The sequence below is a fragment of the Anomaloglossus baeobatrachus genome, chromosome 2 (assembly GCF_048569485.1).
Source record: "Anomaloglossus baeobatrachus isolate aAnoBae1 chromosome 2, aAnoBae1.hap1, whole genome shotgun sequence".
NCBI classification, from domain to species: Eukaryota; Metazoa; Chordata; class Amphibia; order Anura; family Aromobatidae; genus Anomaloglossus; species Anomaloglossus baeobatrachus.
The window spans coordinates 558,995,152-559,020,601 of NC_134354.1; the positions used below are offsets into that span (position 1 = coordinate 558,995,152).

The 25,450-nt window shown below is 45.9% G+C and overlaps 1 protein-coding gene across 1 annotated transcript; it reads right to left on the bottom strand.

Moving 5' to 3' along the window:
* On the bottom strand, positions 1 to 25,344 carry LOC142290384 (betaine-homocysteine S-methyltransferase-like). The gene is made up of 8 exons (XM_075334348.1): positions 25,047 to 25,344; positions 24,759 to 24,826; positions 11,619 to 11,785; positions 8,348 to 8,451; positions 4,857 to 5,018; positions 4,509 to 4,714; positions 3,334 to 3,410; positions 1 to 115 (listed from the first exon to the last, which is right to left on the bottom strand). The coding sequence occupies exons 1-8, from the start codon at positions 25,116 to 25,118 to the stop codon at positions 45 to 47; spliced, it is 927 nt and encodes a 308-aa protein (XP_075190463.1). The 5' UTR covers positions 25,119 to 25,344; the 3' UTR covers positions 1 to 44.
* Positions 25,345 to 25,450: the final 106 nt, after the last annotated feature.

Here is a 25,450-nt window from a genome sequence, read left to right on the forward strand (position 1 = left end):
TTTAAACCAGTGTCCTTTATTTATACATTCAGTAGGATAAATCATCATAAATTATTTGTCCGCAGAACATTTCGAATACTTGCAATATCCTTTGGAGTAGTTCGGCAGCAGCCTCCTGCCAAGATAAACATACATGGAAATAAGTGGAGGCAGATCATAAGAGACTGAACCCTGAACTACAAACCACATAGACCCGATCCATAAAGATGGGCGATTTGTGCACCAGCCTAGATGAAGTAAGATGTGCCAAATTCATGAGAGGGTTTGCGCATCTTAATGAATTGGACGCGTATTTTGGCTGTTGTGTGCCTCCGCAAAGAAAACAAAGTACATTTCTGATGTCATGTGCTCCATAAAAATGTTTGTGTTTATTATGATTAATTTGTCGACTGCTCTCGACCACAAAGCATGACCCGCTTTTCAATAGTTGGCAGAGTTTGCAAAGACGGGACCAAAATTATGGCGAAACTTAAAATTGCAACACTACAAGGAGTTTTACACCAAAAAACGGCTTGATGAATAAGGGTATAATGGTTTTACCAAAAAGTCCCCATTTAGGCTAAAAGTGTACAGATGAGGTATTTACTAATATGGAAAATAAGATCTATCACTTTTTTTTCTCCATTTTTTTTTTCCACACCAACATAAAAAAATTGATTAATTTCAATGTGGCGTAAAATAAAGCAAATATCTAACATTAACATTACAACTAAAGGGAACCTGTCAACACTTTTTTGGCCTATAAGCTGCGACCACCACCACCGGGCTCTTATATACAGCTTTCTAATATGTTGTATATAAGAGCCCAGGCCGGGGGAATAACATAAAAAACACTTTATAATACTTACCTAATGGTTGTGCTGTGGGCCTTATGGGCGTCTCCGTTCTCCTGAGCAGGGCAGATCAAAGTATTGTAGTGCGCCTGCGCAGGACCAGCGAGTGTATATGACGTAGCCGCGTCATGCACACAGGCTTCAGAAAGAGGAAGAAGATGGCTGAAAGAGGAGGCGTCGACACCAGACAACGGAGACGCCCATATGGCCCACAGCACGACCGTTAGATAAGTGTTTTTTATGTTATACCCCCAGCCTGGGCTCTTATATACAGCATGTTAGAATGCTGTATATAAGAGCCCGGTGGTGGTGGCCGCAGCTTATAGGCCAAAAAAGTGGTGACAGGTTCCCTTTAAAGGGATGGTCTGGTCTAACTCCACAAGTCTGCAGTCACTCAATGTGATATAAATGCTCTTGGCCAAATTCCTGGCACACTCCGACTACATGGGCACAATGTTGCTCATCACACTTGAACTTAGCGAGGACGCACCCCTCTAGTTGGATTCTGGCCAGGAGTCTACATATCACATACTCGTGGCCACGTGACCACCGTTCCCGGTTCAGACACCGGTAAATGCTCAGAGTGCACAGTTTGTGATGTGAGGACTCAAGTCTGCAGTCACAGAGTGACATTTAGAGTGAATAGTGAATACAGACTTATGGATTTAGACCAGACAACCCCCTCTAAATGTCAGAATATTATTAAAGTACCTGTACCAAAAGTGTTAATGTTTCAATTATCAAAAAAGAAAATATGGATGCCTCACTTGTAGGCAATGTAAGACAATATTAAACATACAGTACAGACCAAAGGTTTGGACACACCTCATTCAAGGAGTTTTCTTTATTTTCATTACTCTGAAAATTGTAGATTCACATTGAAGGCATCAAAACTATGAAATAACACTTGTGGAATGAAATACTTAGCAAAAAAGTGTGAAAAAACTGAAAATATGTCTTATATTCTAGGTTCTTCAAAGTAGCCACCTTTTGCTTTGATTACTGCTTTGCACACTCTTGGCAGTCTCTTGATGAGCTTCAAGAGGTAGTAACCGGAAATGGTTTTCACTTCACAGGTGTGTCCTGTCAGGTTTAATAAGTGGGATTTCTTGCCTTATAAATGGGGTTGGGACCATCAATTGTGTTGTGCAGAAGTCTGGTGGATACACAGCTGATAGTCCTACTGAATAGACTGTTAGCTGCTTTTTTCTTGCCACAATACAAATTCTAAGTAAAGAAAAACAAGTGGCCATCATTACTTTAAGAAATGAAGGTCAGTCAGTCCGAAAAATTGGGAAAACTTTGAAAGTGTCCCCAAGTGCAGTGGCAAAAACCATCAAATGCTACAAAGAAACTGGCTCACATGAGGACTGCCCCAGGAAAGGTAGACCAAGAGTCATCTCTGCTGCGGAGGATAAGTTTATCCATGTCACCAGCCTCAGAAATTGCAGGTTAACAGCAGCTCAGATTAGAGACCAGGTCAATGCCACACAGAGTTCTAGCAGCAGACACATCTCTAGAACAACTGTTAAGAGGAGACTTTGTGCAGCAGGCCTTCATGATAAAATAGCTGCTAGGAAACCACTGCTAAGGACAGGCAACAAGCAGAAGATACTTGTTTGGGCTAAAAAACACAAGGAATGGACAAACTGTAGACCAGTGGAAATCTGTGCTTTGGCCTGATGAGTCCAAATTTGAGATCTTTGGATCCAACCACCATGTCTTTGTGCGACGCAGAAAAGGGGAACGGATGGACTCTACATGGCTGGTTCCCACCGTGAAGCGTGGAGAAGGAGGTGTGATGGTGTGGGGGTGCTTTGCTTGTAACACGGTTGGGGATTTTTTCAAAATTGAAGGCATACTGAACCAGCATGGCTACAACAGCATCTTGCAGCGGCATGCTATTTCATCCGGTTTGCGTTTAGTTGGACCATCATTTAGTTTTCAACAGGACAATGACCCCAAACACACCTCCAGGCTGTGTAAGGACTATTTGACTAAGAAGGAGAGTGATGGGGTGCTACTCCAGATGACCTGGCCTCCACAGTCACCAGACCTGAACCCAATCGAGATGGTTTGGGGTGAGCTGGACTGCAGCGTGAAGGCAAAAGGGCCAACAAGTGCTAAGCATCTCTGGGAACTCCTTCAAGACTGTTGGAAGACCATTTCCGGTGACTACCTCTTGAAGCTCATCAAGAGAATGTCAAGAGTGTGCAAAGCAGTAATCAAAGCAAAAGGTGTCTACTTTGAAGAACCTAGAATATAAGACACATTTTCAGTTGTTTCACACTTTTTTGTTAAGTATTTTATTTCACGTGTTAATTCATAGTTTTGATGCCTTCAATGTGAATCTACAATTTTCAGAGTCATGAAAATAAAAAAACCCTCTTTGAATGAGAAGGTGTGTCCAAACTTTTGTTCTGTACTTTATATAATCAATTTTATTTTATTTCACGGCCCGGGATCTTCCATGAGACTAGCTGAGCAACAAGCTACTTACCAATCCACCTTGCACCATTTTGAACCCATTCTAAAGCCCATTCAGAGAACGCCTTATCTGTGTTTGCACCTTGCCAGCTATATGAAAAAGGAAATACAAAATATAGATAAAACATATAAAATGACTTTATGTACCCAAACAAGCAGATTAAAGGGACCTGCCAGCAGTGTAATTAGGCATGACTAAAGTATAATAAACACCAAACTTCTGATGATTCAGCCAGTTACTCCCACTTGACTCCAGCCTCGTGGTGAAATATTCCTCCATTAGCCGGCATTTTAATATTTCATAAATCAATAGTACACATGAAAATAATATATGAACATAAGCAACTGTGCAGTACATGTTATCAGAGAAAATTGCTTCTTTCTTCTGGATTGATATTTCCCTCAATTCATAGGTAAAATCTGCATTCAGATAAGACAAATGTCCCATTACTGAGATCAGAGATGACTGTTCTTTTAAGGCTCTATGCAGGTGAAGATGAGCTAGAAGCCGACAAATATTCTGCTACAAGTGCTCCTCTAGCGACAGTTAGTTTTGTGGCAAAAATTAAGTGTAAACAGGTCCTAAGCGTAGTTTTATTGTACCAGCAAAGCTAACGATATCTCTGAAATCTCCTGCACACACTGCTTATTTTTTCCTTGCAGATTTGAAGCCGTTTCATACCTACCGCACGTCAATTCTCTCAGCAATTTTTGCAGCGTTTTTCATTCAAATTAACCCGGAAAAAAATTATTAAAAAAAAAGTGCGCACAAAAATGCACATATTACCATATATGAAGCACTTTTCCTACCGATAGACATGTTCTTAGTGCAGAAACCTCTGCTACAAATACAAATGCGTACACATACCCTTATGGTTCTCCATAGAACTTTACGAGCACCAACTGTCATCCCCTCTCTCTGTACTGGGAAAATCTGCGTGCATTGAATACAGATTTTACCCATTAATTGAGAAATTTGAGAATGAATGATCAGTCCTGGTGGAGATAACGCAGATTTCTCTGATAAGATATATTACACAATTTTTTAATTGTCATGTGTACTATCAATTTATGGGAAAAAATAAAACAGCGGTTACTCTAATGTACTAACTAAAGAAAGTATACATACTAATAATACTCATTGGAATAAACAATTCTGCTTTGCACTTTCATACCCTAGTTACGTACCCCAGGTTGTGGTCCCATTTCTCTCCACTATTGGGATAAACAATCCAGTTAATCTGTCGGCCATGTTTTTTGTTGGCGGATGTCAGGAGTGGACTAACAAAACCAGGTGAACAGCAATTCACCCCTATAGCCATCATCTGGTTCGATTGTGTCCCGATATTTACTGCTTCATCAAACTTATCTCCAAAGCTGGTCATTGTCGTGCTCTAGGTAGATAATAAAGACCATCAAGGAGTACACGTAATGGAGCACAGGCAGACTGTAGGTATTATATGGTAACAGAGCAAAACGTGTGTAGCCTAACTAGACAGAATACAATCTGGATAATGAAAACCATGGATCACCTACCTGACAAGAATAGGAGAGCCAGGCTTTGCTGTTTGGGAACTCTCTGAGAAGCTGTACAAGGGCTTCTGCTTCCTTCTGACTCGGTATCGTCTCGAAAGCAAACAGCTCAATCCCGGCGGCTGCTAGGCACTGCATCTGTGGCCGATGCCAATCTTTTAACTCCTGCCTCCAAAAGACACAAAAGAAATGATTAGAAAGTGCCCGGTGTAACCCTGAACCAACAGTGGTCAATACAGGGCTTTTTGTACTAGATCTTTTATTTCCATCTCAAAAATGTTAAATAGATTCATAGACCCCCATTCACCAGACTAAATGGTGCTTTACACGCTGCGACATCGCTAGCGATCTCGTTAGCGATGTAACACGCCAGATCTCAGATAAGATTTGCCGAGATCGCACACAGGTAATTTTAGTAGCGCCGGTCACATGTGCGATCTCGGCAAATCGTATGTGCGATCTGGCGTGTAACATTGCTAACGAGATTGCTAGCGATGTCGCAGTGTGTAAAGCACTCTTAAGGCAGACTTGGCTTCTATGCTGTGCTATACATGTATCTCTATGGGTGACAGATACCATGTCATTATTCACAACCTCTCATCATGCGTATATTCTTGTAGTATTTAGTTTGGAAATTGTAGAGCAATCCATCTTGGAAGTTTTAACCCCTTCACGACCGGCCGATTTTTCGCTTTCCGTTTTTTTTTTCGCCATTCTTTTTCTGAGAGACGTAACTTTTTTATTTTTCAGTCAATATGGTCATGTGAGGGCTCATTTTTTGCGGAATGAGCTGCACTTTTAAATGAAACCATAAGTTTTACCATATAGTGTACTGGAAAACGGCAAAAAAATTCCAAATGCAGAAAAATTGCAAAAAAAGTGTGATAGCACTATTGTTTTTGAGATATTTTATTCACTGTGTTCACTATATGGTAAAACTGATGTGTGGGTGTGATGCCTCAGGTCAGTGCGAGTTCGTAGACACCAAACATGTATAGGTTTACTTTTATATAAGGGGTTAAATAAAAATCGGAAGTTTGTCCGAAAAAAGTGGTGCACGTTTTACGCCATATTCCGTGACCCGTAGCGGTCTCATTTTTCGGGATCTATCGCTCAGTTACGGCTTATTTTTTGCGTCTCGAGCTGACGATTTTAACGGTACCATTTTTGCGCAGATGCTACGTTTTGATCACCTCTTATAGCATTTTGCGCAAAAGTTGTGGCGTTAAAAAACCGTCGTTTTGGCGTTTGGAATTTTTTTGCCGCTACGCCGTATACTGATCAGATTAATTGATTTTATATTTTGATAGATCGGGCGTTTCTGAAAGCGGCGATACCAAATGTGTGTATATTTTTTATTTTTTTAACCCTTTAATTTTCAATGGGGCGAATGGGGGGTGATTTGAACTTTTAGGTTTTTTTGCTTTTTTTTAATTTTTTTTCATTTTTTTAACTTTTTTTTTATTTTACCAGTCCCCCTAGGGGGCTATTGCGATCAGCATTCCGATCGCTCTGCACTATCTGCTGATCACAGCTATACAGCTGTAAACAGCAGATACGCTCTCTTTCTCTTTCGCTGTGCCGCTGGCACAGCGAAAGTGAAAGCAATTCATGTGTCGTACAGGAGTCATCACATGACCCTGTGCTACCATGACAACTAACGGAAGTCACGTGATCGCGTCACGTGACTTCCGGTATCGGGCGGTAAGTAAAAGTTTACCGCGATCGCGCTTACAATGGCGCTGTCACATATTGACAGCGCCATTTAAGGGGTTAAACGGCACGAGCAGATAACGATTCTGCTCGTGCCTAGCAGGCACACATCTCAGCTATGAAAATCAGCTGAGATGTGTGCCGATCGCGGCATGCTGCCGCCAGCAGACCGCGGGCAGTAACATTATGACCGCTAGGACGTAATTTTACGGCCTGCGGTCGTTAAGGGGTTAATCATAAGTGATGTCAGTCGACACTGCACTTGCCCGGGGTAGCCTGGTGACTTAGCAGAGGCTGACCTAATGATCTGCATACCTGCTGTTCCCGCTATTGACATAACCTCAAGCGATGACTCAGTACCTGTGCAGAATCACTATCTGAGGTCGTCTCATCAGAGGGTCCGGTGCGGATCTATAAGCCGGCTCTTGCTAGTCATCAGTGCATGTGTCAACCTCTCTGATTAGACGACCCTGGGATATGGCGTCTTACGTTGTCTATGCAGAATCTTGGGAAGGAGAAGAAGTGACCTGTCAGTTAAAAGCTGAGGGCTGGCTGCAGGTGGGGAAATAAGGAGACAAACATGAGACCTGGAAATGCAGTGTCTGCCCACTGCTATTGCAATTACAATTTCTAAGGCTTCTGCCACACTCACGTGAAATTCACGCACGTGCCGAGAGACACGTATTTTCCCTGCGTGTTGCGTGCAGGTAAGTACGTGTCTCTGGTACGTGCGGGACACGTGTGTTCTACGTGTGCTATCCGCGATAGCACACGTAGAACCGGTAATTATTATACTCACCTGGTCCTTCCTGCTGTCCGCACTGCTGTCCGTGGTGCTGATCCTCAGTCTCCAGCCCTCCCGTCTCCCCGCTGCTGCTGCTGCCAGGCAGTGAAGTGAATATTCAATGAGAATAATGAGCGGCGGTCGGCAGCAAGAGGCAGCAGCGGCAGAGACAGGAGGGCTGGAGAAGGTGAGTTAATGTTTTTTTATTTTTCACTGACATGTGTGGTTTCTCCGGTGCGTGTCACACGGGACCGCATCCACACTACACCCGTGTGGTGCGGGTGCGGGCCGTGTGACACCCGTGCTGCGGGAGAAAACACTGACATGTCAGCGCTTTCAAAAAAGCACACACGTACAAACGCACACGGACACACGTTCCGTGTGGTTTTACGTGTGTGTGCCTGCTACAATAGGGTAGCATTGGTTAAAGTGTCTCCGTGCCGCCGGTACGTGTAAAAAATGACAAACACGTGCCGGCAGCACGGATGTGTGGCGCTAGCCTAAGACGGATTGCTCTACAATTTCCAAACTTAATACTATGCTACCAGAATAGAATACATTTAATAAGCACTTTACAGGTTCCCTTTATCTACAAGGAAACATCAGAGTGTGAAAAGAACCCAAGATGATGTGCATACAAAGTCTTTTTGAATAGTTTTTGGAGTAAAACATCCAAGTTTATGGAGTAAAACATCCAAGTTTATGAGGAGGATATGCAGAGTTTCCGTTCAGTGCCTATATGCACATTGATTTTTTTGTTGTTATTTTTAGAGGAAATTCACCAGTACCTCCAGGTTTTTGAGGAATATGCAAAGTTTCCTTTCAGTTTCTGCTCCAAAACCTCCTCAAAATACTCTGTGTGCACATAGCCCAATATGCCAACAGACTGGTAAAGGCTGAAGCAGGCAAAAATAACAATCATGGGACTACTTGCTAAAACCCTATACATTTTCCGACCAAAGTGTGGATTAAGAGGCAGAGGAGCGGCAGTACTCACCCCAATACTCATGCCTTCTGCATAACTTCCTGTGTACTCAGAGCCGTCATGGAGGAATGCTCCGTATGGGCCGATAGATCCAGCAATTACAATTTGTCTTTTTTCTACAAGAGAAACAGGTCTAATAAAGTGCACTAATTGACAAGGTTATCTTTGTACCTAGTCGCTTAATTTGCCTCAATTTTAATTTGAAATCGTAATTGTACAATTATATTCAACATTGTTCTTTACATTACTGAGACTGAACATACAAGTGCATCTCAATAAATTAGAATATTCTCAAAAAGTTAATTTATTTCAGTAATTCAATACAAAAAGTGAAACGCATATATTATATAGAGTCATTACACACATAGTGATCTATTTCAAGTGTTTATTTCTGTTAATGTTGATGATTATGGCTTACAGCCAATGAAAACCCAAAAGTCATTATCTCAGAAAATTAGAATATATAAGACCAACTAAAAAAATGATTTTACACTCAGAAATGTTGGCCTACTGAAAAGTCTGTACAGTAAATGCACTCAATACTTGGTCAGGGCTCCTTTTGCATGAATTACTGCATCAATGTAGCATGGCAGGAAGGCGATCAGCCTGTGGCACTGCTAAGGTGTTATGGGAGCCCAGGTTGCTGTGATAGCAAGCCTTCAGCTCGTCTGCATTGTTGGGTCTGGTGTCTCATCTTCCTCTTGATAATACCATAGATTCTCTATGGGGTTTAGGTCAGGCAAGTTTGCTGGTCCATCAAGCACAGTGATACTGTGGTTATTAAACCAGGTATTGATACTTTTGGCAGTATGGACAGGTGCCAAGTCCTGCTGGAAAATGAAATTTCCATCTCCAAAAAGCTTGTCAGCAGAGGGAAGCATGAAGAGCTCTAAAATTTCCTGGTAGACAGCTGCACTGACTTTGGTCTTGATAAAACACAGTGGACCTACATCAGCAGATGACATGGCTCCCCCAGACCATCACTGATTGTGGAAACTTCATACTAGACCTCAAGCAGCTTGGATTGTGGCCTCTACACTCTTCCTCCAGACTCTGGGACCTTGATTCCCAAATGAAATGCAAAATTTACTTTCATCTGAAAACAACACCTTGGACCACTGAGTAACAGTCCAGTTCTTTTTCTCCTTGGCCCAGGTAAGACGCTTCTGGTGTTGTCTATTGGTCATGAGTAGCTTAACACAAGGAATGCGACACTTGTAGTCCATGTCCTGGATATGTCTGTGTGTGGTGGTTCTTGAAGCACTGACTCCAGCAGCGGTCCACTCTTTGTGAATCTCCCCCAAATTTTTGAATGGCCTTTTCTTAACAATCCTATCAAGGCTGTCGTTATCCCAGTTGCTTGTGCACCTTTTTCTACTACACTTTTCCTTCCACTCAACTTTTCATTAATATGCTTGGATACAGCACTCTATGAACAGCCAGCTTCTTTAGCAATGACCTTTTATGGTTTACCCTCCTTGTGGAGTGTGTCAATGACTGCCTTCAGGACATTATCAAGTCAGCAGTCTTCCCCATGATTGTGTAGCCTAGTGAACCAGACTAAAGGCCACGTCACAGTAAGCAACATCGCTGCTGATGGACAACTTTTGTGATGTAACAGCGATGTTGCTAGTGATGTCGCTGTGTGTGACATCCAGCAACAACCTGGCCCCTGCTGTGAGGTCGTTGGTTGTTGCTGAATGTCCTGGACCATTTTTTAGTTGTTGCTCTCCCGCTGTGAAGCACACATCGCTGTGTGTGACAGCGACAGAGCAACAACTAAATGTGCAGGCAGCAGCTATTGCGGACACTGGTAACCACGGTAAACATCGGGTAACCAAGAAGCCCTGTCCTTGGTTACCCGATATTTACCTTCGTTACCAGCGTCCGCCGCTCTCACACTGTCAGTGCCGGCTCCTGCTCCCTGCACGTGTAGCTGGAGTAGACATCGGGTAATTAACCCGATGTGTACTGTGATTAGGAGAGCGGGGAGCCAGCACTAAGCGGTGTGCGCTGCTCCTTGCACATGTAGCTTCAGTACACATCGGGTAATTAACCCGATGTGTACTGTAGCTAGGAGTGCAGGGAGCCAGCGGTAAGCGGTGTGCGCTGCTCCCTGCACATGTAGCTGCAGTACACATCGGGTAATTAACCCGATGTGTACTGTAGCTAGGAGTGCAGGGAGCCAGCGGTAAGCGGTGTGCGCTGCTCCCTGCACATGTAGCTGCAGTACACATCGGGTAATTAACCCGATGTGTACTGTGGCTAGGAGAGCAGGGAGCCAGCGCTAAGCGGTGTGCGCTGGTAACCAAGGTAAATATCGGGTTGGTTACCCGATATTTACCTTAGTTATCAAGCGCAGCATCGCTTCCACGCGGCGCTGCTGGCTGGTCACTGGTTGCTGGTGAGATCTGCCTGTGTGACAGCTCATCAGCAACCCGTGTAGCGACACTCCAGCGATCCCTGCCAAGTCAGGTTGCTGGTGGGATCGCTGGAGTGTGACATCTCACCAGCGACCTCCTAGCAACTTACCAGCGATCCCTATCAGGTTGTATCGTTGTTGGGATTGCTGGTAAGTTGTTTAGTGTGATTGTACCTTAAGGGACTACTTTAAACGCTTAGGAAGCATTTGCAGGTGTTTTGTGGTGATCATTCTAATTTTCTGATATAATTACGTTTGGGTTTTCATTGGCTGTAAGCCATAATCAGCAACATTAACAGAAATAAACACTTGAAATAGATCACTCTGTGTGTAATGACTCTATATAATATATGCATTTTTTTGTATTGAATTACTGAAATAAATTAACTTTTGGAGGATATTCTAATTTATTTAGATGCACTTGAAGTGACAAAAAACTTCCCAAAAAGTGAGCATAGTTCTAGAAAACCTTTTGAATTCATAATCGTTTTGGGTCCACTGGTCCTCTGCAGATTAGGGTCTCTGTGGTAAGCCTACAGTTATTGTCCTCTTCTTGCTGACTTATTTAGTAGATTATCAAGAAGCTGGAGCCAAAGGACGAGAGAGCACGGCTACAGAATACGATCAAACAGGCTTTAGTCTGCTACCAAAGAAACAAATTGGTCTGCATCTGAGCTGTGTACAAAAAACTACAAATTTTAAATTTTATTGGCTTCATTTAACACGTACTGATATTCCATATCTGATGCAGGTGATCGATCAGCAAGAGAAATGACATGGCTACACCGGACGAAGAAGCTCACGTATGATTGATATGTGCTTCATTCTACCCATACATAACATAACATAACATAAGCTGACCTGAAGACTGTATTGTGAAATCTTCTGCCGCCTCCTTTGCCTGACGTACTGCGACTGTAAAAAGGTTTGCTGCTTCCTTAAAGTCCAGCCCTAGATGCTGCTTAAATCCTTCTATACTGGCCTGATAGGATGCCGTACTTAGTACTTCCGCACCGCTCTTCAGAAAGCTGGACAAACAGAAAAATAAAGAGAAGACACGAGACGTCAAGAGAAGACACGAGACGTCAAGAGAAGACACGAGACATCAAGGTCTTATGCTCATTTCAATTCACGAGCTTAACCTCATAACGACGGCCGTACGACTTAAAGCGGCGGCAAAACAGGGTACTTATTCTGTTCCGCCGCTTTAAAGTGGCGGTCCAAAAAAACCGTGTAGCGCCCCCCAGCGACCGAAAATCTCGGGGGTTTCAGCTACCGGGGGTAGCTGAGACCCCCCAGATTATGAATCGGGGTGTTTTTTTTGGACCCAGATAATGTGATCGCCAGTATACACCGTATACTGACGATCACATAAAAAAAAAAGAAATGGCCGGTTAAACGGATTTCTTTTTCATCTGACGTAATCAAACATGTCAGATGAGAAAGAAATATAAACCCCTAGTACCCCCAAGGCCCCCGGTACCGGAGGATCCCTAGCCCCACCGCCACCCCCCTCCGGAACTTTCAAAATGGCGCCGAAGCGCACCGAAAACTGCCGCCGCCGGCTCTGCATTCATTTCCCTCCGATCTGAAATGATCAAACATTTCAGATCGCAGGGAAATGTCCTCCCCCGGAGCCCCCTCCGGTTCTCCAGAGAGCCCCCCCGTTCCCCCAGCCGGAGCATGCAAAATGGCGGCGCGCAGCGCACAGTAGCGCGCGGCCGCATTCATACTGCTCCTTCTGCCGCATGTGACACGTCACATGTGACAGAAAAGTCGTCCCCAGGTCCCGCCAGGTCTCCTGCCGTCACCCCCCATCAGCCCCCGGTCTTCCCCGGTATCTGGCTATTGCTCCGGTCACCACGATCCCTCCTCCTCCTTCTGGAAAGCTGGCGGCACATGCGCAGACAGCGCCTGTCAGCCAGCTCCTTGCAAGCAGGGACGCTGACCTCGCTGCTGCACATGCTGCTGTACTGTGGACCGGGGGAGCGTGAGTTCAGTAATCTGCAGCTACACTCCTCACATGGAGGGCCTGCTGTTCTAGAAAATAGGGGGTACGTTCTGTGAGCGTGCCCCTCATATTCTGGAATGAGCTTACTGCAGGTCACTCTGCCCTAGGTTGGACCGGGGCAGTGTGAGTGCAGTATTCTCAGATTACTGCACCCACACTGCTCATGGAGAGCTTGCTCTTCCAGAAAATGGGGGATACGTTCCCTGAACGTGCCCCCCATATTCTAGAAGGTCCAGAGTCATTGTGTACCTCCAAAATGGATTACAGCGACCGGAATTTGTTTACTTTCAATAAATTGGTGAAAGAGGAAATGTTTCGGGGAGTGTTTTTTCAAATAAAAATTTTTTTTTGTCTTTATTTTTTTCTATTACTGACTGGGTTAGTGATGTCAGGTATCTGTTTAGATGCCGTGACATCACTAACCCCAGGGCTTGATGCCAGGTGACATTACAGCTGGTATCAACCCCATATATTACCCCGTTTGCCACCGCACCAGGGCACGGGATGAGCTGGGGCGAAGCACCAGGATTGGCGCATCTAATGGATGCGCCACTTCTGGGGCGGCTGCGGCCTGCTATTTTTAGGCTGGGAAGAGTCCAATAACCGTAGCTCTTCCCACCCTGAGAATACCAGACCCCAGCTGGCCGCTTCACCTTGGCTGGTGATCTAATTTGGGGGGGACCCCACGTTTGTTTGTTTTTTTTTTTAAAAAAAAACAGCCTGGGGAGCCTTCCAAATTGATCACCAGCCAAGGTGAAGCTGTCAGCTGTGGTTTGCAGGCTACAGCTGTCTGCTTTACCCTAGCTGGCTATCAAAAATAGGGGGGACCCCACGTCAATTATTTTGATTATTAATTTTTTGGGGAGCTAAATACAAGGATAGGCACCCTTTAGTGTCACATGAAAGGCACTAAAAGGTGCCAGCTTAGAATATGCAGGGGGGTGGGACGTTATATATGTTTGACATTATCCAATCATCCACTGTAGCATTTTAGGCTGTGTGCCCATGATCAGGGTTTGCCGCGTTTTGGGCACAGTGTTTTCCCTGCGTCCATAACGCTGCGTTGTGCAGTAGAAGCACAGTGGAAGGATTTTTAGAAATCTCATGCCCACTGTGCCCACTCTTCTCCGCAGCATAAACCGACCTGCGGTGCAGCTTCCCGAGCCTCAGCATGTCAATTTATGCTGCGGAGATGAGTGTTCTCTGCAGGTAGAATAGAACTAAAGTCCACAGCAGCCTGAACCCAAATCGTGGGCACGGGCAGCTGCATTCTCCCGTGGACAACACTCACATCTCTGCAGGAAGGCTGGCACTGTGTACTAGACGCCGTGTCGCTGGATCATGCCCACATAGCTTAAAAGTGAGAAATTTGTTGCTACAGCAACATTTTTGTGAAGTACCTGTGGATTCAAAATGCTTACTATACTCCTGAAAAAAATCCTTGAGGGGTCCAGTTTCCAAAATGGGGTCACTTGTGGGGGGGGGTTCTGCTGTATAGGTACCCAAGGGGCCCTGCAAATGTGACATGGTGCCTGCAATTTATTTCAACTTTTCCAGAATTCAAATGGTGCTCCTTCCATTCCAAGCCCTCCCATTTATACAGAGGTTTTTGGCCACATGTGGGGTATCCCTGTGCTCATAAGACATTGGATAACAACCTGTGGGGTCCACTTTTTGTTGTTGCCTCTTGAAAAAGTAAGAAATTTGATGCTAAAGCAACATTTTTGTGAAAAAAATGAAAATTTTCAATATGGCAACCTAAGCTTACCAAATTCTGTGAAGTACTCGTGGATTCAAACTGCTCAATATACATCTAGATAAAAGCCTTGAGGTGTCTTGTTTCCAGAATGGGGTCACTTGTGGGGACCTCCACTGTTTAGGCACCTTAGGGGCTTTCCAAATGCAGCATAGCGTCCGCTAATTATTCCAGCCAATTGTGCAGTCAAATGGCGCTCCTTCCCTTCCGAGCCCCGCTGTGCACCCAAACAGTTGATTTCCACCACACATAAGGTATCAGCATACTCAGGAGAAATTGCACAATCAATTTTATGCTGATTTTTTTCCTTTTACACTTGTAAAAAAAAGCTACCTGGTTGAAGTAACAATTATGTGGTAAAAATTTATTTTTTATTTTCACAGCTCAACATTATAAACTTCTGTGAAGCACCTGAGGGTTCAGGGTACTCACCAAACATCTAGATAAATTCCTTGTGGGGTCTATTTTCCAAAATGTGGCCACATGATGAGGAGCGTCACTGTATAGGCACCTCATTGGCTCTCCTAATGCAACATGGCGTCCGCTATTGATTCCAGACAATTTTGCAGTCAAATGGCACTCTTTCCCTTCCGAGCCCCGCCGTGTGCCCAAACAGTTGATTTCCACCACATATAAGATATCACCAAACTCAGGAGAAATTGCACAATAAATTTCATGGTGATTTTTTTCCTGTTACCCTTGTGGAAAAAAAAGCTACCTGGTTGAAATAACAATTTTGTGGTAAAATTTTATTTTTTTTATTTTCATGGCTCAACGTTATAAAATTCTGTGAAGCACCTGGGGGTTCAGGGTACTCACCAAACATCTAGATAAATTCCTTGAGGGGCCTAGTTTCCAAAATGGGGTCACTTGTGCAGGGTTTCTGCTGTTTAGGTACCTTAGGGGACCTCCAAATGCGACATGGTGCCCGCAATCTTTTTCAGCCAAATTTCCTTTCCAAAATTCAAATATTGTTCCTTCCGTTTCAAGCCCTCCCATTTGTCCAAACAAAGGTTTCAGACCACATGTGAAGTATCACCGCGCTCATAAAAAAGTGGGTAACAAACCTTGAGGTCAAATTTTTGGAATTACCTCTTGAAAAAGTGAGAAAATTGATGCTAAAGCAACATTTTTGAGAAAATTATTAAAATTTTCAATATGACAATGTCACGTTAACAAAATCTGTGAAGTACCTGTGGGTCCAAAATGCTCACTATACCCCTAGATAGAAGCCTTGAGGGGTCTAGTTTCCAAAATGGTGTCACTTGTGAGGGGTTTCTTCTGTTTAGGTACCTTAGCGGACCGGTAAATGCACATGGTGCCCGCAATCTATTTCAGCCAAATTTGCTTTCCAAAATTCAAATATTGCTCCTTATGTTCCGAGCCCTCCCATTTGTCCAAACAGAGGTTTCGGACCACATGAGGGGTATCGGTGCGTTCATAAGAAAGTGGGTAACAAGTTGTGGTGTCCATTTTGTTGTGTTACTTCTTCTAAAAGTGAATAAATTTGGGTTAGAGCAACATTTTTAGGTAAAATTTAATTTTTGCTTTTTTTCATTCCACATTGCTTTTGTTCATGTGAAGCACCTGAAGGGTTAATAAACTTCTTGAATGTGGTTTTGAGTACTTTGGGGGGGTGCAGTTTTTAGAATGGTGTCACTCTTGGGTATTTTCTGTCATTTAGGCCTATCGAAGTCACTTCAAATGTGATGTGGTCCCTAAAAAAATGGTTTTGTGAATTTTGCTGTAAAAATGAGAAATTGCTGATAAACTTTCAACCCCTCTAACCTCCTAACAAAAAAAAAATTTGTTTCCAAAATTGTGCGTATGTAAAGTAGACAAGTGGGAAATGTTATTTATTAACTATTTTGTGTCACAGAACTCTCTGGTTTAACGTTATAAAAATTCAAAAGTGGAAAATTGCTAAATTTTCAAAATTTTTGCCAAAATTCTATTTGTTTCATAAATAAATGCAAAAAATATTGTCCTAAATTTGGTACTAACATGAAGTCCAATATGTGACGAAAAAACAGCCTCAGAATCACCGGGATCGGTTGAAGTGTTCCAGAGTTATAACCTCATGAAGTGACACTGGTCAGAATTGCAAAATTTGGTCTGGTCATTAAGGTGAAAATTAGCTCAGTCACTAAGGGGTTAAAAAAATAAATAAAATTAAATTGTATTCTACTATTGTTCTCAATTCTAGCTACAAACCAGGAGTTACATTGTTCATACAATGCCCTATCTTAGGGGAGGCCACACTGTGCTTTTATTTTCACTTGTCTTGCAGGAACACTCGAGTCATTTGTATTTTTCTCTGAGGCTATGTGCGCACGTTGCGTAATTGCATGCAGTTACGCTGCGATCTGCACTGCAGCGTAACTGCATGCGTCCTGCGTCCCCTGCACAATCTATGGAAATTGTGCAGGAGCCGTGCACACGTGGAGTATTAGAGTGCAGTGATTCGGCTGCTGCCTGAAGCGCTGCGTTCTAAGAAGTGACATGTCACTTCTTTCCTGCGCTTTGCCTGCATCCCCCGCCCTGTCTATGGGAGGAGCTGCAGTCAGAGCGCATGGAATCGGCTTTTTTTTTTTTTCCATTACAGACTGTGTCTGCAGCGATTTGAAGCGCACGTGTGCTCTTTAAATCGCTTCAGAAATTTCTGCAGGGCCAGTACGCAACGTGCGCACATAGCCTGACTCAGGACCATCTGCCCATGCCAGGAGTAATCCCCGAGACTCTGCAATGGAAACATAGCCATATAGCTGATCATTTATCACTCAAGAAAGCTGCCAGTCATCTGCTCTACTACAGACCATGAGTCTTGGGGCTCGTGCACATGAACGTATTTTTGGTCTCAAGGTGATCTGACAAAACATCTGATCGAACTCAGAGCAATGTTACTCAATGGGGCAACTCACATCAGATTTTTGCCTCGGTCCAAGAAAAAAAAATCCCAGGATGTTTGAGTTGGATTTGATTATTGGCCATGCAAATCAAAGAGTCCGTGGAAAATATCGGACTGCACTACACTCAAATGACATCGAGTTTCAAGGACTGACAAAATGGAGAAGATGGAGATTTTTTTTTCTCCATCTTCTCATCTGAGGGAATCAGATCACACTCTATTCATGCACTGATCAGAGAGAGTTATATAATAGGCCCAAACCTCTCAGATGATAGAACATACACTTGCCTGCCCCCACAGTCTCAGTCTTCATTTTTGTCCTTGTAGGTTTCGCACTGAGCCATGATCACCATTGTGTGACATAAAAGGTCAGTAGTCTTGTTCCTAAGGAAGCACTACTCAGAATTAGGGTCAGTCTTCAAGACAGTAAATAGATTTAAAGGGAACCAACCACCAGGATTTTGCTATATGAAGTAAAGGCAGTGCCATTCTGGCACTAGGACGCTGGATCCAAGCATACCTGTTGTATAAAGATCGGATGCTTGATTGCTTTAATATCTTTAAAGGGAACCAACCACCAGGATTTTCGTGTATAAGCTGCAGCCAGTGCAGTGCTGGCACTATCAGGCACAGTGTGTACATACCATCAGGGGGCAGCTCGGGTGTTTAGGCAGTGAAATACAACTTTATAAAGTTTGAAATTTCGTGCACTTTTTGATTGACGTGTGCACCTCTCTGTTAATGTCCGGGCGGGTTATGCAGGAGTTCCCCGCCCCCCCCGCGCCGCCTGTTCCTCCCTCTCTCCTGATGTCCGGGCGGGTTATGCACGTGTTCCCCGCCCCCCCCGCGCCGCCTGTTCCTCCCTCCCTCCGGCTGTATGTAAAATGCTAATCTTCAGAAACATGGCGCCGGAGTGGGCCTCTGCGCATAGCGCTTATCTCCGGCGCCATGTTTCTGAAGCCCGCATTACACAGCTTGGTGTCTGCAGACTGCAGAACAGCTGATCGGAGGACGCGATCAGCTGTAGCTATGATGACGTGCCGCCTCAGGACACCGGGCCAGGACAGGAGCTTGCCAGCGACATCGGGGGTCAGGTGAGGTAAGCTCACCATGGACTCACATGACCCCGTGACGGCAGTGCTGCGAGACCCGGTCACGGTAGTGATATTATCGGGTGGCACTGTCTTCACGGGGTCAGGTGAATGAAATTACTAGCACCTGTGATGTCATTGCCCCAGCAGGCACGCACACATTATACACACACACTATATATATATATATACACACACACACACTGCTGTGTGTGCCCCCTGCGTTGACCTGGGCTCACCTTCTGAGTTCCAGACCACTGCAGGAAAGCACTCACAGCTGTGTGTGTGTATAATGTGTGTATAATGTGTGTGTGCGCGTGTGTATAACGTGTGTGTGTGCGCGTGTGTATAACGTGTGTGTGCGCGTGTGTATAACGTGTGTGTGCGCGTGTGTATAACGTGTGTGTGCGCGTGTGTATAACGTGTGTGTGCGCGTGTGTATAACGTGTGTGTGCGCGTGTGTATAACGTGTGTGTGCGCGTGTATAACGTGTGTGTGCGCGTGTGTATAACGTGTGTGTGCGCGTGTGTATAATGTGTGTGTGCGCGTGTGTATAATGTGTGTGTGCGCGTGTGTATAATGTGTGTGTGCGCGTGTGTGTATAATGTGTGTGTGCGCGTGTGTGTGTATAATGTGTGTGTGCGCGCGTGTGTATAACGTGTGTGTGCGCGCGTGTGTATAACGTGTGTGTGCGCGCGTGTGTATAACGTGTGTGTGTGCGCGTGTGTATAACGTGTGTGTGCGCGTGTGTATAACGTGTGTGTGCGCGTGTGTATAACGTGTGTGTGCGCGTGTGTATAACGTGTGTGTGCGCGTGTGTATAACGTGTGTGTGCGCGTGTGTATAATGTGTGTGCGCGCGTGTGTATAATGTGTGTGTGCGCGTGTGTGTATAATGTGTGTGCGCGCGTATAGTATGTGTGTGTGTGTGCGCGCGCGCGTGCGCGCGCCTCTCTGCTGGGGCAATGACGTCACAGGTGGAAGTGAGGGGCTGCTCTCACAATCAATGGGGGACTTTTAGTTCTGCATTGAACGTACCAGGGATTATGGGATCAACCCCAGATTTGGATTTCGGTGGACCTGGATTATGGATGTCCCAGGGAATTAAATTTGAAAAGATGGTGTCTATTGTGTTCTAATTTCTATTTTTATGTCTTTTCAGGGTCAACTTTGGAGAACGTCGGGGGACATTTAAATGGATTACGGCGGACCTTTAGCATTTTAATAATTTTGTTAATAAATTGGTCAACGAGGGATGGCGTCGGGGATTTTTTTGTTCTAATAAAAAGTATTACTTTCAAATAAAGGAATTCGTAATGGGGGTGTCTACTAGATGCCCACCCATTACTAATACCAGGACTTGATGTCAGCTGGCAATTCACAGCTGTTATCAACCCCATATATTACCTCGTTTGCCACCGCACCAGGGCAACGGGATGAGTTGGGGTGAAGCGCCAGTATTGGCACGTCTGATGGATGCGCCACTTCTGGGGCGGCTGCAGCCTGCTATTTTCAGGCTGGGAGTGTCCAATAACAGTGGACCTCCCTAGTCTGAGAATATCAGACCCCAGCTGTCCGGTTTACCTTGGCTGGTGATCCAATTTGGGGGGGACCCCACGTTTTTTGTTTTAAATTATTTATTTAATGTAAAATAACAGCGTGGGGTGCCCTCTGTTTTGGATTACCAGCCAAGGTGAAGCTGCCAGCTGTGGTCTGCAGGCTGCAGCCGTCTGCTTTACCCTAGCTGGCTACAAAAAATAGGGGGGACCCCACATCGTTTTTTTAAAATATTTATTTATTTTTTGGCTAATTACAAGGCTAGGCACCCTTTAGTGTCACATGAAAGTCACTAAAGGGTGCCAGCTTAGAATATGCAGGGGGGGTGGGACATTATATAGGTCTTTCTCATCTATCTATTCATCTTTCCCTCTATCCATTATCTGTCTATCGATTATCTACGGTATATTATTTATTGCAGTTCAGCATAAAAAAACCGCAGGAACCAACCTGTGGAAAAACCGCGCGAAAACTGCAGGAAAAGCGCATGCGTTTTTCCTGCGGTTTTGGTGCGTTGGTTGCACAAGCCAACTTCCAACATACATATCGATGAAAAATTCATTATACAACCGCAAGTAGCAGCAGCATAGGTAGCGAGGACGCGGCAGGCAGCGGGGATAGGTAAGCTCTATGAATACTCCACCTCCTCCTACTTCTCCATCATCATTCTCCTCCTCCATCATTATTATCCTATTATACACACACACACACACACTATACACACATTATACACACACACACATTATACGCGCGCGCACTCACACATTATACACGCGCGCGCACACACACACATTATACACACGCGCATACACACATACACATTATACACACGCGCATACACACATACACGCGCGCACACACACACACACGCGCGCGCACACATTATACACACGCGCGCACACACATTATACACGCGCGTGCGCATTATACACACACGCATACACACATTATACACACATTATACACACATTATACACACGCGCATACACACATTATACACACGCGCATACACACATTATACACACGCGCATACACACATTATACACACGCGCATACACACATTATACACACGCGCACGCACACATTATACACACGCGCACGCACACATTGTACACACGCGCACACACACATTGTACACACGCGCACACACACATTGTACACACGCGCACACACACATTATACACACGCGCACACACACATTATACACACGCGCACACACACATTATACACACACACAGCTGTGAGTGCTTTCCTGCAGTGACCTGGAACTCAGAAGGTGAGCCCAGGTCAACGCAGGGGCGCACACACAGCAGTGTGTGTGTGTGTATATATATATATATAGTGTGTGTATAATGTGTGCGTGCCTGCTGGGGCAATGACATCACAGGTGCTAGTAATTTCATTCACCTGACCCCGTGAAGACAGTGCCACCCGATAATATCACTACCGTGACCGGGTCTCGCAGCACTGCCGTCACGGGGTCATGTGAGTCCATGGTGAGCTTACCTCACCTGACCCCCGATGTCGCTGGCAAGCTCCTGTCCTGGCCCGGTGTCCTGAGGCGGCACGTCATCATAGCTACAGCTGATCGCGTCCTCCGATCAGCTGTTCTGCAGTCTGCAGACACCAAGCTGTGTAATGCGGGCTTCAGAAACATGGCACCGGAGATAAGCGCTATGCGCAGAGGCCCACTCCGGCGCCATGTTTCTGAAGATTAGCATTTTACATACAGCCGGAGGGAGGGAGGAACAGGCAGCGCGGGGGGGGCGGGGAACACGTGCATAACCCGCCCGGACATCAGGAGAGAGGGAGGAACAGGCAGCGCGGGGGGGGCGGGGAACACGTGCATAACCCGCCCGGACATCAGGAGAGGGGGAGGAACAGGCGGCGCGGGGGGGGCGGGGAACTCCTGCATAACCCGCCCGGACATCAGGAGAGGGGGAGGAACAGGCGGCGCGGGGGGGCGGGGAACTCCTGCATAACCCGCCCGGACATTAACAGAGAGGTGCACACGTCAATCAAAAAGTGCACGAAATTTCAAACTTTATAAAGTTGTATTTCACTGCCTAAACACCCGAGCTGCCCCCTGATGGTATGTACACACTGTGCCTGATAGTGCCAGCACTGCACTGGCTGCACCTTATAGACGAAAATCCTGGTGGTTGGTTCCCTTTAATCAAAGTTGCAGAAATGCGCTGCACTTTGATTGACGTGTGCAGTGGTGTGGGTGTTTGTGAGTCAGTCCTCTGTGTATATATGGAATGCCCCCTTTTATTTATTTAAATATTGTGCCATGACGCAATTGCTGTTGTTAGTGGTGCGTGCGCCACAATAATTATGTCTTCATTAAAATGACGCCGGACTCAGCACATGCTTGTACCGCCATCTCTGACACCATTTTATTAAAGACACTGCGGAGAAGACTATGAGCGGCATCGGCACACGCACACATTTTCTTTTATATCTGTGCACGCACAGATGCCGCTCATAGTCTTCACCGCAGTATCCTTAATAAAGTAGTGCCAGAGATAGTGGTATGCGCATGCACGGTCTTTGGCATCATTTTAATGAAGACAAATTTATGATTGAGGTAATGTGCATATGCTGGCAACAGCAGCAATGGCAGCATGGCACGATATTTACATAAAGGAAAGGGGGCATGCAATACAAGATATAGGAGGAGGAATGTACGCCGAGTACCCGACCCACAAAGGCCCACCCCTGCTGAAAACGCCAATCAAAGTGATGTGAATTTCTACAACTTTTATTACAGATATTTCAGCAACCAAGCATCCGATCTTTTAACAAATGGTATGCTTGGATCCAGCGTCCTAGTGCCAGTATGGCCCTGCTTTTACTTCATATAGCAAAATCCCGGTGGCTGGTTCCCTTTAAGGCCACGTGCACATGTTGAGTATTTAGTGAGTTTTTTTACCTCAGTATTTGTAAGTCAAAACCAGGAGTGGAACAATCAGAGGAAACGTATAATAGAAACACGGGCAACACTTCTGTATTTATCACCCACTCCTGGCTGTAACTTACAAATACTGAAGTTAAAAACTCCCCAAATCCTCAATATGTGCACGTGGCCCCAGAGACTTTTCTATCCCACATCACCTACATCAAGGTGTATTTGTCACTGCGATGGGCTCTGCGCAGTGGTGTATGGACTCAGACGTGCTCTGAGCAGCCACACTGCTGGGCATCTGGGCGATGGGGGTCAGAGGGGTGTAAGCCCCTGACCCCAATCGTGCAATTTCAGAAAAAGAAAGGCTTGTTGGCAATGGATTCCGTCACATAGAACGCAGCTGTGTCCACAGGGCTCACAAATGTTACTCCATACAGAGGGCAAAGGACAGCAGGATCCAAGCACTCTCTTATTCAGTAACTAAAAAGGAGACGCGCATTGCAAAGCCTTCATCTGAAGTATTTTACAAGCTGAAAGCCAAGTGTCCTATTCTTTGTCAGCTTTCATGCTCGAATAAAAGAACCCTTATGCTGTGCAGATGTCTACTGCCTTCCCTCACACAAAGCGATCCGTATACATAGCAGGGGATGTCTGAAAACCCCCGAGACATAATCTGCTTTTCTCAGACGCTACCTGCTCCTCTCAGACGCTACCTGCTCCTCTCAGACGCTACCTGCTCCTCTCAGACGCTACCTGCTCCTCTCAGACGCTACCTGCTCCTCTCAGACGCTACCTGCTCCTCTCAGACGCTACCTGCTCCTCTCAGACGCTACCTGCTCCTCTCAGACGCTACCTGCTCCTCTCAGACGCGACCTGCTCCTCTCAGACGCGACCTGCTCCTCTCAGACGCGACCTGCTCCTCTCAGACGCGACCTGCTCCTCTCAGACGCGGCCTGCTCCTCTCAGACGCGGCCTGCTCCTCTCAGACGCGGCCTGCTCCTCTCAGACGCTGCCTGCTCCTCTCAGACGCGGCCTGCTCCTCTCAGACGCGGCCTGCTCCTCTCAGACGCGGCCTGCTCCTCTCAGACGCGGCCTGCTCCTCTCAGACGCGGCCTGCTCCTCTCAGACGCGGCCTGCTCCTCTCAGACGCGGCCTGCTCCTCTCAGACGCGGCCTGCTCCTCTCAGACGCGGCCTGCTCCTCTCAGACGCGGCCTGCTCCTCTCAGACGCGGCCTGCTCCTCTCAGACGCGGCCTGCTCCTCTCAGACGCGGCCTGCTCCTCTCAGACGCGGCCTGCTCCTCTCAGACGCGGCCTGCTCCTCTCAGACGCGGCCTGCTCCTCTCAGACGCTACCCGCTCCTCTCAGACGCAACCTGCTCCTCTCAGACGCAACCTGCTCCTCTCAGATGCAACCTGCTCCTCTCAGGCGCAACCTGCTCCTCTCAGATGCAACCTGCTCCTCTCAGGCGCTACCTGCTCCTCTCAGATGCAACCTGCTCCTCTCAGACGCTACCTGCTCCTCTCAGACGCTACCTGCTCCTCTCAGACGCTACCTGCTCCTCTCAGACGCTACCTGCTCCTCTCAGACGCTACCTGCTCCTCTCAGACGCTACCTGCTCCTCTCAGACGCGACCTGCTCCTCTCAGACGCGACCTGCTCCTCTCAGACGCGACCTGCTCCTCTCAGACGCAACCTGCTCCTCTCTGAGGTAACTATACCCAGAGGACAAAAACATGGACACAAATACACGTCTCCTCCAGTGATCACATACTTAGTGTGTGCAGTCTTTATTGCTTCAGGATTGGTATGAAGAAGTCTTGCACTCCAAAGTGGATCTCCCTAGAGTAATAGAAAAAAAAACACAACAAGGAATATTTACAATTAAACAGAATTTTTCTTAATATACCAGGGATGGTAAAGATGTCCAGGGCTCTAAAACAATACTTAGGAGACTGCCTGTGCTATAATCCCTCACCTGGGTCTCTCTGAATAGTTGTGCTGCCAATAGTTCTCATAAAATCCTAAACAATTCCTTTAAACCCCAGAGCTGACACGTTACCTGTATGAGGAGCCCAGCAGCTTCCAGCTCAGTAGATAAGCCTCCACTCAGTATTGTGACCCGCTCGGCCATGACAGCCACTGTGCTCAGTGCTGGACTCCTTGTCTGCAGGACATTGCTCTCTGCACACTGACAAATACACTCAATTTACGAAGTTCAAAGAACAGTCGTTACTCCGCCCATCCTGCAGACGGCGCTGTGAAAAGTGCAGACACTCAAGGGAGAAGCCAAATCACCAGAAGTGGAAACTAATCCCCGTTGTTTGCATGCAAGGAGAGCGCTCCTCCTGTCACTGTAGTGGAATTGTCCATCGTGTTATTGAACTGTGGGTATTGTAGTCCAGCAGTGCGCAGTAACTGAACTTCTTCCCAAGCGTGAAACTACAGTTCCCAGAAGCTACTTCC